At 40.3% G+C, this 12471-nt stretch overlaps 1 protein-coding gene across 14 annotated transcripts in view; it reads right to left on the reverse strand.

Moving 5' to 3' along the window:
• Positions 1–12471, reverse strand: part of Mia2 (MIA SH3 domain ER export factor 2) — a 93673-nt gene that overhangs the window by 16818 nt on the left and 64384 nt on the right. For all 14 annotated transcript variants that reach the window (XM_028781696.1, XM_028781737.1, XM_028781723.1 and 11 more), the window contains 5 exons: positions 9410–9548; positions 3682–3783; positions 2281–2341; positions 1768–1803; positions 226–293 (listed from right to left, as the gene is read on the reverse strand). In XM_028781696.1, coding sequence (XP_028637529.1) covers positions 226–293; positions 1768–1803; positions 2281–2341; positions 3682–3783; positions 9410–9548 — 406 coding nt within the window. The remainder of the gene's footprint in view (positions 1–225; positions 294–1767; positions 1804–2280; positions 2342–3681; positions 3784–9409; positions 9549–12471) is intronic.

Here is a 12471-nt window from a genome sequence, read left to right on the forward strand (position 1 = left end):
ACAGTGTACCTTGTAAAAGCTTCTTTAAAGTGCCACTGTAGTAGCCTAAAAAAGTATTTCAAATAAACAAACAAATAAATAAGTAAAACTTCCCACCTAGTAAAACTAGCTAGATATTTTGTATAAGATTCTATGGGAGCTACAATTTTTCATTCCTTTTTATACAGATGTTATACATGCAGAAAGTACTCCCAGCTTTTAGAGTCCTCCCACAGAGACACTTACTTCTGTCTGTTGTGGGCATTTTCTTTTCTTAGATCATTGAGATTTCTTTCCAGAGTTCGAGCAGCCAGCTTGAAGAAAAAAAAAAAAAAAAACTCGTGAAAATATATTTAAATTAACTTAAATGCAAGAGCAACCTAAATATCTGCATGATAGCATACAATATCATAACTGGAAACAGATATGAATCTGTATCTATTAGACTCAACGCCAAACATTTTAAATTTAGGGAATTAATTCAAAAGGGGAATTAGTTTCATGCCAGCCAAAAGCATGAACCTGGAGTCTAAGAGGTACTTGTTAATGAATGTTGCTATTTAGATAAAAATCAGGCCCTGAATTATTTGATGATGTACATATCCAATCCTAAGAGGCATGCTGGCAGACAAGCTTAGGGAAAAGTCAATGGAAACACATGGTTATTATGTTCATAATTTTGGGAAACTACAGTTTCACAGCATGCCAACAGAGGTCATGTTTCTAATAACTAAATACACTCAGTGCATCCTGCACATCTATTAAGTATAGAACAATGTACAAATACTACTTAAATACTGTTTGTGCGCATGCGTGCGTGCGTGCGTGCGTGCGTGCGTGTTGGTAGTATATATATTAACAAAGGGTAAATATATGGGGTTCTATATGCTTTTCAGCCATTCTATGGACTCTACAGTTTAGCTACAGAATATATAAAACATTAAGTGGATCGAATGCAAAAAGTGGCTTACCATACAAAGGTAGAAAAAAAGCTAATGATCTACAACCATCAACCATTTACGAATAAGGGAAACTCTACTTGCGATTTTGTTTTCACTTAAAACTGTGAAACATACATTAGAATTGGCGTTAGCCAGTGAACAAACTAAACACTCACAGAAAACAAAGCTTAAATATATTTTAGTACTATCAACAAAGATTTTTGTGTAAATTATTTTCCAATATGTGATCATAAAATCAAATTTTGAACAAAAAATGATTATACCAATAACAACATTAGCTCTTAAATTTCATTTAGTTTTATGTGTGTGAGGATTGTGGTTGAATGTGACATAGGTGGAATTACTAGTTATTATGATCTGCTTTTGCTCTGCTTTTGCTGTGTGTGCACGCATGTGCGTGGAGGGGTACCAAGGGAACAGAAGAGGGCATCGAATCACCTGCAGCTAGCACTACAAGGAGTGTGAGCCGGCCAGCATGCTCAGAACCAACTGCGGGTCAGGTCTCTGGAAGAGCAGCAGTGCTCTAAACTGCTGAGCCATCGCTCCGGCCCCAGGGATTCCATTAAAAGGAATTTAAAATTGATGTGATTGTATTACTAAGTACATTCAGAAAGAAAAGTACAAATAAAGTAAAAAATAAAAGATAATCACTTCTCAGCACATCCTCTGGTCTCTAATGCTACTTTCATCACTGGTAAAATTAATAAAATTAATAGGAAGTGATTATTTGTTTTAAATACTGTCTGTATTTTTCCCTCATCTAAAATGACTAGTAAATTTTCTGAAAGGAATTTGGCAAAGGGTTTTAGGAGGACTTAAAACTTACCCAATTATCATGTGCTTTTTTTTCATGAGAAATAACCTAAAAAATAAAGTTATTAAAAGAATTTTAAAGAAAAAAAAATTCATTCCCAACACTAAAATTTAGTGCACAAGCTGTAAACTCAAGCTGCCCCGACGTCTCTGAAAAAGCAGTTCAAGTATCTGAATACACGCTTTTCATGCAGACACATGATCTACCATACTGAACTCTTAAGCAAAAGCTAAACGGAAGTTTTCGTATTGCCAACAAACCACATGTGATGGATAACTTGAGTTCCCAAGGAGCAGATAAGGAGCCCAGCCCAGCATGGGGCTGCAAAGGTGACAGACATTTATTTGGACAACATAATCCTCATTCCCAAAGAGAGGAAAAAAGGTTTGTAACTTCAGATCTTTAGCTCCCTGGAACTATATCACAGGCTCTTGAACTCCTCAGGAGGAAAAGAAGCTACAGTCCTGTGTCAGTTCTAGAGTCACACTGTTTTAATTGTGTACACAACTCAAGTCATACACATACCTGCCCCTGGTAAGAATGAATTGTTCTCTCCAGCTCTTCTTCGAGATCCTTGGCACGCTGCCTATGAGGAACAAGTAATTACTCCACCGTGCTGACATATAGTAAGAAATGAGAGCACATGACTACAATAGTATAAACAGGGGTAGCAGTACCGCTGGGGAGGCTGGCCTCAAACTCAGAGACTCAATTGCTTCTGCCTCCTGAGAGCTGGGATCAAAGACATATGCCACCACCAAAGTAGGTTTCCTGCCTTAGTAAACCTCAATTAAGCCTTATGAGTACCACTGCTTGGGTGTATAAAACACAAGGATTTACACAACAAACAAGGTCTCACCATCTATCCTAGCCTGGCCTTGAGCAAACTTATAATTTCCTCTCTCTTCATCCCAAGTGCTGGGGTCCCAGGCACATGCCACCATCCTGGCCCTCAGGTTTTCATTTTCAAGACATAAAATCCTGAGAGATTAACTCAGATGTCTGCAAACTTAGCAGAAGTCCCAGGAGAACTCTTAGAAGGCAAAATATGACTTACTGCCTTTATGAAACAAAGGAAATTTCTCTGTTAGACAAAATGCAAAGTTACTCTTCCCAGAGTAAAGAGAAGTCCCACTATGATCCAGAGCGCCACTTTGCTTGCCTCTTTCTGACAGACCTTCTACTATTTCCTTAGATCCACTGAAGACTGAACCAAAGACTATAGCTAAGCACTTGTCCAGAGGCCAAGTGTGACTGGCTTGTTTCATGGCACACTTACTGAATGTTAGTCTGTGTACATACTTCCCAGTTTGAACAAAGCCATTTGAGCTTGAATTAACCGCTCTCTGCATTTTCCTTCTGCAAGACAGAGTCTCATGTAGGCCAAACTGGCTTCAAACCCACTATTTAGCCAAGGTTGACCTTGATCTCTCCAGCTCTTCTTCGAGATCCTTGGCACCATTGTGACCATTCTGTTCCACTCCCAGGTGCCAGGTTTGCAGAACAGGATAATGTGTGTATGCCATCACACTCAGCATTAATAACTATTTACAAACCTTTTGACATTGACATAAAATGTCTCTATTCAATGTGAGACTTAAGTATCAAATCCCTGAAAAGCAAATTTTCCCTCCTTATATTTCCTGAATATCTGCAAAATACAAATAAATCTCAATGAAAAGTAATGAAATAAAAATATAAGCCATTTCACTGCTGCTGCTGCTGCATGAATATAGCACCAGCACTCGGGAGGCAGGAAAGGCCAATCTCTGGAGTTCGAGGCCAGCCTGGTCTACACAGAGAAACCCTGTCTCAAACACACACACACACACACACACACACGCACGCACGCACGCACGCACGCACCATCACTTTAGTTACTGCTTCCTGCCACTGACTTCCCCAACAAGAATGTGTGCCTCATACCTGCAGGTCTCCAGCTCCTCAGCTGCATGGCTGATTTTCTCGTCTACTTTGGAAAGTTTTTCTTCTTTCTCTAATCGGTAATTTTCTTCTACTGTTAATTTCCTTAAAACAAAGAGTACAACCAAAAGTTATCAAACGAGATGGGGAAGGATACTTCATATTCATCAAAGAAAAAAACTACCAAGAGGAAGTCTAATTCCGAACATCTATGCCCTAAATGCAAGGGCAACCACATTCGTAATAGAAATTTTACTAAAGCACAAAACACACATTGAACCTCACACATTACTAGTAGGAGACTTCAATACCCCGTTCTCAGCAATAGACAGGTCATCAAAACAGAAACTAAACAGAGACACAGTGAAACTACCAGAAGAGATAAACCAAATGGATTTAACAGATATCTACATAACATTTAACCCCAAAACAAGAGAATATACCTTATTCTCAGAACCTCATGGAACCTTCTCCAAAACTGGCCATATAATCAGACATAAAACAAGCCTCAACAGATACAAGAAGATTGGAATAATCCCATGCATCCTATCTGATCACCATGAACTAAGGCTAGAGTCTGATAACAACAAAAACAACAGAAAGCCTACATACTCACGGAGAGTGAGTAACTCTCTACTCAATGATAGCTTGGTCAGGGAAGAAATAAAGAAATCAAAGACTTTATAAAATTCAATGAAAATGAAGACACAACATACCCAAACTTATGGAACACAATGAAAGCAGTGTTAAGAAGAAAATTCACAGCACTAAGAACCTTCATAAAGAAACTGGAGAGATCTCATACAAGCAACCTAACAGCACACCTGAAAGCTCTACAATAGAGAGAAGCAAGCACACCCAAGAGGAGTAGAAAGCCAGAAATAGTCAAACTCAAGGCTGAAATCAACCAGTCTGAAACAAAGAGAATGATACAAAGAATCAACAAAACCAAGAGCTGATTCTTTGAGAAAATCAACAAGATAGATAAACTCTTAGCCAAACTAAGTAAAGGGCACAGAGACAGTATTCAAATTAACAAAACCAGAAGTGAAAAGGGAGGCATAACAACAGAAACTGAGGAAATTCAAAAAATATCATCAGATCCTACTACTAAAGCCTATGCTCAACAAAACTGGAAAATCTAGATGAAATGGATGATTTCATCTAGAACGGGAAGGAGGGATGAGATGAACTATGGGAGGGGAGAGTGGAGAGAGGGCCGTGGCTGGTATGTAAATAAAATAATTTAAAAAACAAAGAGTACTTTATTTCTTTTAATGTAGTAATAATAATATATCTAACCAACTACATTTTTAAAATCACACTAGAATTGATACATCCCACAAAGCAACTGCCATACACAACTGCAAAGGTCATCAGCAAAAGGGCCTGTGTATTTCTGACATAAAATTTAGCATTAAAGACCACCATCATATTTTGCTCATTACAGTGCTACTGCTATTAATAGTCTCCAGTGTCTTATCCAATGTAAATATTAATAAAAACTCATGAGTATGTACCATTTATCAAGATTTCCTGTAATAAAGCATTATGTTTGTTAATAAGAAGCTAACAGCTAATAAACTATGGCTTTTTTTTTCTTGTTGTTGTTTGTTTTTAAAGACAAGGTCTCACAATGTAGCCCTGGCTGTCCTGGAACTTGCTCTGTAGACCAGGCTGGTCTCGAACTCAGAAATCTGCCTGCCTCTGCCTGCCAAGTGCTGGGATTAAAGGCATGTGCCACCACTGCCCGGCCAGGCTGGCTTCTTAATTCACAAAGATCGGCCTGTCTCTGCTTCCTGGGGGCTAGGATTAAAGGTCTGTGCAATCATACCTGCCCCCATTTTTTTTTAAATTGGTAGTTAGAACAAGGGACTTGGTTCTAGGCCTTATGATTATGCTAATAGAATAAGGAACACCCGAAAAGAAGGGACTCTTTTTCCTGTGACACAAAAAGGAGAGTGCAGTCCAGAGAACCTAATACAGTCGTATACTATGCATCAACAGATCTCTGAAAATGCACCAAGAAGCCATTGCCTTACTCTGTGGACATCAGAGTGTACTTACACAACCCGAGATGGCTAACAATCAGTGGGTGGCAGTATCATAAAAGTGTCATCTAATCTATAATTCATAACTGACTGACATGTCATTATGTGTCACGTGACAGTCACTGGGGGCAAGCCTTGGGAGCACATAGCCGATCTCTACTCAGTCTTCTGTCTTCTTCAAGCTTTGGGCATGATCTCTCAGCTTCCATGTCCCCTCACCACTGCAGGCTCTCCCTTCCTCCAGCTGCCTTGAGCACAGGACTCTGGGGTTTGGTTTTCTGCTGTGTTTTGTTTAGCTTTTTCCGTCATGGTGTTTTATCACAGCAACAGAAAAGTAATACAGCCTTCAAGTGGAAAATGGTATCGTGAAAGTAATTCCCACTGGTGGAACTTTAAAGAGTCACGTATTTAAAGCAGTGCACCAAACTCCTAGGTTCTACTATCTCACTTCTTCCCGATATTAACTTTAAAAATACAAGAAGCACATGAAAGTCATGGAAAATATCAAGAAAATCACATCAGAACTGATGTGGCCCACAAAGCAATTTCCATACAGTACTGCAAAGGTCACATGCAAGAAGGGCCTGTGTATTGTAATCTGAATCTAAAAAAGGAAATCTAGACAATTACTGAGCCGATATTATACCCTATACAGGCAAGAATCAAAGCTAGCACTCTAACGGTGCTACCAACTTCCTCTTCTTGAGGAACCAGTGGCGGGATTCAATTTGAGCAGTGAGCATCTTCAGAACAGAATATATAATATTTGGGGATACAAAAAGTTGTGCTAGTTAGTTTTTTGTTAGCTTCTCACAAACGATAGACATTTGGGAAAAGGAACCTCAGTTGAGAAGATACTTCCAGGAGACTGCGCTGTAGCCAAGCCTGGGGGCATTTTCTTGACCAATGACTGACAGGTCCGTGTGAATGAGTGTGGTACAGGGGTTGAAAGTGAATGGGAGTAACCAACATCCAGCAGTCATATCTCAACAGAGCATTAATATTCTCTACTACTTTCCAAATACAGAGCATGGATTTTTATTACCAGAGCTCATTCTATTCTAAGTGACCATAAACTGTTAATTAGCGAACACTGGGGCCGCTTTCCAAGGGGATAATGCAAGCTTACTGCTCTGTTAACCTCGTCACAAAACTTACCAACTAAACAATACACAACTTTGCCTTATGTATTCATACTTTATTTAAAACTTGCCAGGGGCTGGAGAGCTGGCTCGGTGCTTAAGAACACTCACTGCCCTTGTAGAGGTCCAGGATGCTCCCAGCACCCACATGGCGGCTCACGAACATCTGTAACTCTAGTTTCAAGGAACTCAATGCCATTGTCTGCCCTTGGAGGGCACCAGGCACACATGTGCCACATAGACAGACATGTAGGAACTCACACATACACAGAAAATAGGAGTAACTATTTACAGGCTAGAGAGATAGTCAGCAAGTTAAGAAAGAGCACACACTGTTCCTGCAGAGGATCTGAGTTCAGTTTCCAGAACCCACGCCTAGTGGCTCATAACTGTGTGTATCTATAGTTCCAGGGGGAAGCTAACACTTCCGCCCCAGGCACCAGTGCTCATGTGCACAGACCCACACACGTGCATAATTTAAAATAATACATTCTAAGGAAATAAATGAATAAAAACTACAGTGATGGCAAACACCTGTAATCTATGCACTTGGGAGTGGAAGCAGGAAGATCAGAAGTTGAAGGTCATTGTTGACTATACCAAGGTCAAGCCAGCATGTCGTCACATGAAACAGTGTCACAAAATAAAAGACCTCGTTTTATATATACTGTAGATTTCCTAACATTAAACTCACAGACAACAGCACTGTAAGTTATGCCCAAAAAAAATTTATCTGATACGCGGTATTTTCTGCACAGAATCCACCGTGGCCCTCTTAACATCAGGAACACTTAACAGCACTCAAGCATATGCCTGGGTCTATGTGACCAGTTAAGTCACCAGATAACTGGCTCTGAAACGCTATGGCACTCAGTAACTGCAAGAGGGGTACTTGCTTATAGACTGAGAACTGAAAGTAGTTGCTGTGCTTGCCCTCAACTGGGAGTGCTCACACTGGGAAACTCAAATCCGCAGCACATCCATGAAAGGCCGCAAAAGCTCTGTAGGAACAGGCTTCTTAAGGTTACAAACAGATTTTATCAACCAGACCAACTTTACATCCAGAACGAATGCAGGATAAGGACTTCCTGCTTTCATTAACTTCCTAAAGGGAAATGAAAGTCTGCTAGGTTTCATAGTGAAAAAAAACTATGCTATAATTTCTACTTGAAAATCTGCAGTCTCCAGATCAGTACCTCAAGGGTCTTCTCTCTCCCCTCCATCTGGGCATCATTATGCGTAAGGACAGCCTAACATCAATAGGTAAGCGCACTGAGAATAGGTATCTGTATGTGTGACACATATTGACAGGAAACCTAAAATTTTCCATATATACAAAAATATGGCACTTCTCACAGAACTTAAAATTTATTAGCAGGTGGAGGACACACTTGATGTTCAGCTATTGTTTTAGTTAGGGCAGCCAAGGAGGCATTTAAAGATAACAGCTGAACCTAGACCCAAATAAAACAAAGGATCAAACCATACACACACAGATGGGGAACACTCATCACTGAAGGCAAAAGAAGCAGGCATAAAAGACCTTAAAAGATCCAGATGTGCTTGACACACCAAAACTCAAGAAAGCCAATGTCCACAGAGAGCAGCAAAGAAAAGGGAAACAGAATAAGCTACAGAGATAGCCAGAAGGCTAGTCACAGCAGGCACTGATCAGCAAGATGAAGTTTTGCATTCATCTGTTTAAATGTACTTAGGGGAGTCCAAGGACGACAATTCAGGTTCTCAGTTCTTCTGTGATCACAGAGAAAAGACAGCACAGGAAGTTATGGTGTAAAGATGACCTTCATGAGGCCACTGGGACAAGCCAACTACTGCTAATGGCGCTTTAACCAGAGAGCAGAGGGGAAACGCGATCATACCAAGGCTGTCGAGAAGAGTGTGGGATACAAGGGGGCACGTTAGGATGACTTGAGCAGCTGCCTTCAACACAAGGCAGATGACATTGTCATTTATTAACTAGGACAGGGGCACTGAGCAAGACTAATTTGTACAGGAGAAAGGAATCAGTTTACAGACATCGGGCAGTTCCATCTAAAGAGATCGCTCAGATTTCCTGAGCCCACTTATCAGTGTTAGTTTAAGGCAATAATCTGATAACTGTTTACTAGACATTAAGGAAGATTTCTGTGAGATAGCTTGGAAATTCAAGCATCATTTATACTTTCTTCCACGAAGAAAAACTTGTTTCAAGATGAAATAAGATTCTTACAAGTGAATAGTGCTATATAGCTGGTAACTTCCAACAGTCCTAAGCTTTCACGCCATGAATACAGAAGACTTACTTTAGAGCAGCAGTTTTCAACATGTGGCTCTCCCTTTGGGGGCCACACATCAGAGACTTACATTATAATTCGTAACAGTAGCAAAATTAGAGTTCTGAAGTAGGAACAGAATGATCTGAGGGTTGGGATCGGCACAACATGGGAACTATATTCAGGTCACAGCACTAGAAGGCTTGGAACCATTACTCTAAAGCCATTCACTAGCCATTCTACAGACTCACCCAGCACTTCTTACCTGTGAAGCTTCATTTCGTTTTCTTGGTACAGCTCAGTTATTACTTTCAGTTTCTGCTGAAGTTTCTGGCTCTCACTTTCAAACTGTGTCTTTTCCGACTGCAAAGATGCTTGTATAGACTCAAGATTTTTGATATGCTCTAAAGAAATTATTGAAAAGTCATAAAGGAACAAAGCTAAAGGAATTTCATAAAAATAGAACCTATTAAAAACAGACAAGATTGGACATTCCCCCAGGTGATACGGCTGTAGACAATTACTAAAAAATAATGACAAACCAAACTTCCTCCAGCAACAATAGAAAACCGGCAGGATGTTTTCTCTGCCAAACTGCTTTTCATTATTTAACTGAGATGCTACACACACTATTTTAAATAGTTAATACTATTAGTATGAAGATCTCAAAAATCTTCAGCATTCTAATTCTAGCATTTGATTCTGAGTCTGAAAGGTAGTAGCTTCTAAAGGAAGGCTATGAGGATGAGAGTTTCAGAGGCAAGCATTTCCGCTCAGCACTCTCTATTTCATGTGCTGTATATCTGTTATAATCTAATGAAAACATCTCCTCAGTTACACTCAAGTTCATGCTGGTGGAGACAGCAGAGTGGCAGAGCACGTGCCTGGAATGTACAATGCCTCGGTGTGTGCAATTACCAGCACCACAAACACCCGCCCTACTATGTAAGCCACAATTTTACACGTGCTGTGCCTCGAGCTAGCTGATAACAAATGCTCATTTCCAGTTTCATGAGACAATGTCTCAAACAAGATCCAGACTGGAAAGAATAACAACGACTTGAACTTTATTTCAACAGCTAAGCCACCGAAAAGAATGACCGCGGGAATGGGGGATGGCAGATAGTCCAGTACTGGCCACAGGAGCAAGAGAACCAGAGTTCAGATCCCAAGCACCCACATAAAAGCAGGGTAGCAAAATAAGCCTGTGAGCCTTATGACTGTGCTAGGAGGCAAAGCAGGATCCCTGGGGCCCACTGGTCGGCTGTTCTAGATAAATTAGCAAGCTCCAGGGTCGGGGACAGACCCTTTCTTCAACAAACAAGGTGGAAAGCAGCAGAAGAAAACACTGTACGTCACCTTTGTTCTCCATACGCACATGTGCATAAATACAGATATACAAGAACACATGCAAAAATGAAAAGGAACAAGCCAGAGTAACTATAGATCCTGTATAAACCAGCACACCGCTACTTTTTCAATATAATGACTTCAACTCTGAACATCTCTAACATTAGGGGACCACGATGAGAACCTCAGCTCTAATCTCCTCTAAGATCACCTCCCAAAACGTGTGTGAAATGGACTAGGCCACCAAAGGGCGGGTTCAAGACTGGAGCAAGCACGGAAAAGTCTGTAATTAAATGCAATGGTATGTAATTATTCTTAAACATCAGTTAATTAAACATACATACCAAAAAAAAGTTTATGTAAATACATTAATAGTAAATGGTACATATAAAAATTCTCAGAAAGAAACAATTCACGCTTTCCTGTATATGTTTTTCTGAGAATTTTTATATCTATATCAGAAAAAACATCTATACCAGAAATAAAAAAATTATGTCCATCTATGCTGTCAGCCAATTCCAAAAGCAGTCAATTAGGAAAGAAATCAATGTTGAGTATTCTCTCTACTGTAACTGAATCAAATACCAAAGAAACCTTACAAAACAACACAAATTCTTTTATTTTTATCTACTCTAGCTCATTTGTCTCATACTTTATTTTACTTAAAATTTTAAAAATAATTACTGTGGTGGGGAGGTGGGGGACATGCCTGCATGGTCAAGGAGTCAGAGACTGGAGGGCGACTAGCAGAGGTCAGTGATCAGTTCCCTCCTTCCACTGGGAACTGAACTCAGGTCCTCAGGCTCAGCAGAGAGGGCTTTACCCACTGAGCTGTCCCACCAGCCCACATATTTCATCTTATGAGGCTACTGTACAGGCTAGGCATGGCAGTCATGAGCCTATATACACCCCATCAAATGGGAGGCTCGAGAGAAGGGTCAGGACTTCAAGACAGCCTGGGGTTACATAGAAACATCAACTCCAAAAGAAAGATTGTTGTAAATGATTTGGGAGAAAGATGATTAGAGAGAAATGTTCATACACAACAAAATATCAATTAGTGAAAGTTTTTCTGATACATTGAGTAGTTAGATTAAGAGGAACATTATACACAGACACAGGTCTCTACTGGCCAATGGACTGCAAGAAACAATGGGATGACTGGTGAATGGGTCCCTTGCTACAGTGGCACTCCCGACTAAGGCACAAATATGGTAAAATACACTACAGGGCAGGGGCCCCGAGAACATAGTGCTCACTCCTACATGGACCTTCCAGGCTCTTAGTACTACTAGTCTTTGCTAATGATAGCAGCTTTTTAAAAAAAAGTTAGACTACCATTTTTCAGGTCTAATAAAAATGCAACTACTATAATCACTGTATAGAGCAATGATAATTTTGTAACAATTTTTATATTCAGTGGTTCAATCTTTTTATACATTTTACTCATTTAGAAAAGCTGAAATTCGCAGGCAGTGGTGGCACACGCCTTTAATCCCAGCACTTGGGAGGCAGAGGCCAGCCTGGTCTACAGAGTGAGTTCCAGGACAGCCAGGGCTATACAGAGAAACCTTGTCTCGAAAAAAACAAAACAAAAAGCTGAAATTCAGACAAGGACCCAAGGACGCATCCTGTCCCTTCCTCATCAGACCTCGATGGGCAGGTCCTGATGGTTGTAAAGGAACAAGAGTACACTGGCGCTGGCCTCGCAGTGACCTAGTCTCGTATAGAGCATTGGTCCATATTCAAACAGCTCTGACTGCTCTGTGTAAGACAGGAAGAATAAGCTGAGAACTAAAGAGAGAAGCTCTGGGCAGCTGTAGCAATGGCTGAGTAAATGCTGGGAATGTCTTCCTTGTCCTCATTGGGTGGGAGTTTTTGTTTGTTTCTGATTTGTTTGTTTTCAGCTATGTAAGCAGTAAAGGGGCTCTTGTCAGCAATCACTGGTCTATAGTGAGAAACATGCAGGGAGAGACC

Source organism: Grammomys surdaster, unplaced genomic scaffold (genome assembly GCF_004785775.1).
Source record: "Grammomys surdaster isolate TR1022 unplaced genomic scaffold, NIH_TR_1.0 98, whole genome shotgun sequence".
Classification (NCBI taxonomy): domain Eukaryota; kingdom Metazoa; phylum Chordata; class Mammalia; order Rodentia; family Muridae; genus Grammomys; species Grammomys surdaster.